At 38.8% G+C, this 3,305-nt stretch overlaps 1 protein-coding gene across 1 annotated transcript; it reads left to right on the top strand.

Moving 5' to 3' along the window:
- Nucleotides 1-752: 752 nt before the first annotated feature.
- LOC100671827 (olfactory receptor 52E4-like) lies at nucleotides 753-2,572 on the top strand. The gene has a single exon (XM_023542510.2). It carries the CDS (start codon nucleotides 1,066-1,068, stop codon nucleotides 2,047-2,049), a length of 984 nt encoding a protein of 327 aa, XP_023398278.2. The 5' UTR covers nucleotides 753-1,065; the 3' UTR covers nucleotides 2,050-2,572.
- Nucleotides 2,573-3,305: the final 733 nt, after the last annotated feature.

Genomic DNA, 3,305 nt, shown 5'->3' on the forward strand with positions numbered 1-3,305 from the left:
AGAAGATTAGGAAGCATCAAAAACAGCAATGGTCTCGTAATCGAACGAGTCTGCTCATGAAGGCAGAGTTAGAACAAGAAAAAAATCTAAAAACATCTGAGTGAACTCCCTTGTGCCATGTGAATGCCTAAGCATTAGTGAGGCAAATGCCGAGATCTACCTTGTATCAAAACATAGAAAATGGTGTAAGGCAGCAGTGCTCATTTGGACTTAAGATTCTTTAACACTTCTAAAAACTATTAAAGAACCCAAAGGGCTTTAGTCTATGTGAATTATATCTATCAATATTTACCACATTAGGATGAAAAACTGAGAATTCAAAAACATTTTATTTCTTAATTAAAAATAGCACTAATAAAACCATTATATGTAAACATAAATTAAAATTTCCCTTTTAAAGTAATTGTATTTTCAGAAATAGTGAGAATATCATTGTTTTACATTTTGCAAATTTCATTAAAGTATGGTTTAATAGAAGAGAGCTGCAATCTCCTGTTTACATCAGCATTTTATCTGCTATGATATTACATCCCATATACCGTCTGGAAAACTCCCCGGTGCACTCATGATAGAATGAGAGTAACATGGGAATATAATGTCCTTCATGAAAATAGTTTTGACCTTGTGGAGTCCTTGAAAGAGTCTTGGGAATGCCCAGATATCACAAGACCACGCTTTAGAATCATTGGATAAGGTAATTTTCTAAAAGTACTAAGGGGCTACTTACAAAAGGAATAAAAAGGAATGTCCCCCCCAAAAACATGTAAATATCCCCCCATTATATTCATTGTGAAATATTGCCAGTTCTTTCAAAGATCTCAAATTTTAAAATAAGTAAATAAAACCTGGGACTATACTGTCTATGATGGATCTCATAGAAAAAAAACAGGTGCTGAGATGTTTGTTCAGTTATCATCCAGAAAGAAAAGACCCTCTGATGTTGGTAAGTTAACTACCTCTACCATTACCTCTAGTACATTGATTAGAGATCTTTCCATTTCTCTAGGACCTTGATAACAGAAGACATTTTAAAAAGTGAGGTCCCTCCTTCATAACAGGATTTCAATGACACTTGCTAGAAGAATGCCTTCTATCAATGACACCCAGTTCCATCCCCCCGTCTTTCTCCTGCTGGGAATACCAGGCCTGGAAACTGTACACACCTGGATTGCTTTCCCATTCTGTATTGTGTACCTGATTGCACTTGTGGGAAACATTACCATCCTTTTTGTGATCATGATTGAACACAGTCTCCACCAGCCCATGTTCTACTTTCTGGCCATGTTGTCTATGATTGATCTGGGTCTGTCCACATCCACGATCCCGAAAGTGCTGGGAATCTTCTGGTTCAATCTCCAGGAGATCAGTTTTGAGGAATGCCTTACTCAGATGTTCTTTATCCACATGTTTTCAGGCATGGAAACTGTTCTACTGGTGGTCATGGCCTATGACCGTTTTGTTGCCATCTGCAAACCTCTCCAGTACACCATGATCCTCACCAATAAAACCATCACCATTCTAGGCTCCGTTGTTGTTGGAAGGAATTTAGTTCTTGTGACCCCATTTGTGTTTCTCATCCTGCGGCTGCCCTTTTGTGGGCATCACATCATCCCTCACACTTACTGTGAGCACATGAGTCTTGCCCGATTGGCCTGTGCTCCCATCAAGGTCAACATCATCTATGGGCTCATGGTGATTCCTAATATTATTGTGGATGTGATCCTGATTGTCTCTTCCTATGTGCTCATCCTCCGAGCTGTTTTTCGCCTTCCCTCTCAGGATGCCCGACTAAAGGCTCTCAATACCTGTGGTTCCCATGTTTGTGTCATGCTGTGCTTCTACACACCAGCATTTTTTTCTTTTATGACCCATCGTTTTGGTCAGAACATTCCCCGCTATATCCACATTCTTTTGGCTAATCTATATGTGGTTGTTCCACCTGCCCTTAACCCAGTCATCTATGGAGTCAGGACCAAGCAGATCCGGGAACAGGTTGTGAAGATATTTGTACAGAAAAAACAATTCCAAAGAGGTGGAAAAATATATTAATATACTACCCAAAATATGATAATCTGAGCTCTATTTTACATCTTCTATAACGCGGAGTAATGATGGCCAAATTTTTCATTTTGATTGGCAGTGGTTTAGAGTAGGCAGATAAAAGAAAGTTATCTCTACTGGTACTCCTCTTTCCACATGTATCTGGGCAAAAGACAGAGAGTAATGGAGAAAACAGATATCCTGAGAGCAGTGGTTTTAGAGCAGAATGGCAGGCAAAGAAGAGTGCAAATTGTCCCCATTTCTTTGTATGCCTTCTCTTATAAAAAAAAAAAAAATTTTTTTCTCTTATAGGTAAGATTAAAACTTGAAGGAACTCTCATCTAACGAGCTCACTTTTTTTAAGTTTATTGTGCTTTAATTGAAAGTTTACAAATCAACGAGTCTCTCATACAAAATCTTATACATACCTTGGTATGTACTTCTAGTTGCTGTTCTCCTAATGAGACAGCACAATCCTTCTCTCCACCCTGTATTCCCATGTCCACTCAGCCAGTTTCTGTCTCACTCTGCCTTCTCCTCTCCACTTTAGACAGGAGCTGCACACATAGTGTCATGTGTCTGCTTGAGCCACAAAGCTCACTCCTCACCAGTATCATTTTCTATCATATAGACCAGTCCAACCCCTCTCTGAAGAGTTGGCTTTGAGAATAGTTCCAGCCCTGGGCTAACAGAAGGTCTGAGGACCACGACCTCCCATTTCCTTCCAGTCTCAGTCAGACCATTAAGTCTGCTTTTTTTTTTTTTTTTCTTTTAAACAAGAATTTGATGTCTGCATTCCACTGCTCCCCTTCTCCACCAAGGATTCTCTGTTGTGTTCCCCATTGGGGCATAAACTCATTTTTATAGATAAAGAAAATAAGGCTTATGTATTGTTTTCTGGCAATGTCTGAATCAGAACATCTCCTGATCCATAGTTTCACATTATTTACATCTCTTCAAATTTCTTCTTCCTTCTTTAAAATAATTGACTCGTTTATATTTTTATGTCCTCTAGTCTTGTTCTCATTGCCATTCTTGCTCTGTCCTCTTTCTTCTTCCCCTTCTTTCTCTGTCCCTCTCCTTTATTCATTCTTTTTCCAATAAACTAAGTTTTTGTGAATTGGGGAATATGAAAGACTAAGGTATGGACATTAAGAAGACATGCTATTATTTCCTTGCTTGAAGTGAAGTCATCTTAGATATAAATAAGTTTATGTGTGCCCAGGTGTAAGTCTAACTGGCTCCTACCTTACAATTTCCCTTCC

This window comes from Loxodonta africana, chromosome 7, assembly GCF_030014295.1.
Source record: "Loxodonta africana isolate mLoxAfr1 chromosome 7, mLoxAfr1.hap2, whole genome shotgun sequence".
Classification (NCBI taxonomy): Eukaryota; Metazoa; Chordata; class Mammalia; order Proboscidea; family Elephantidae; genus Loxodonta; species Loxodonta africana.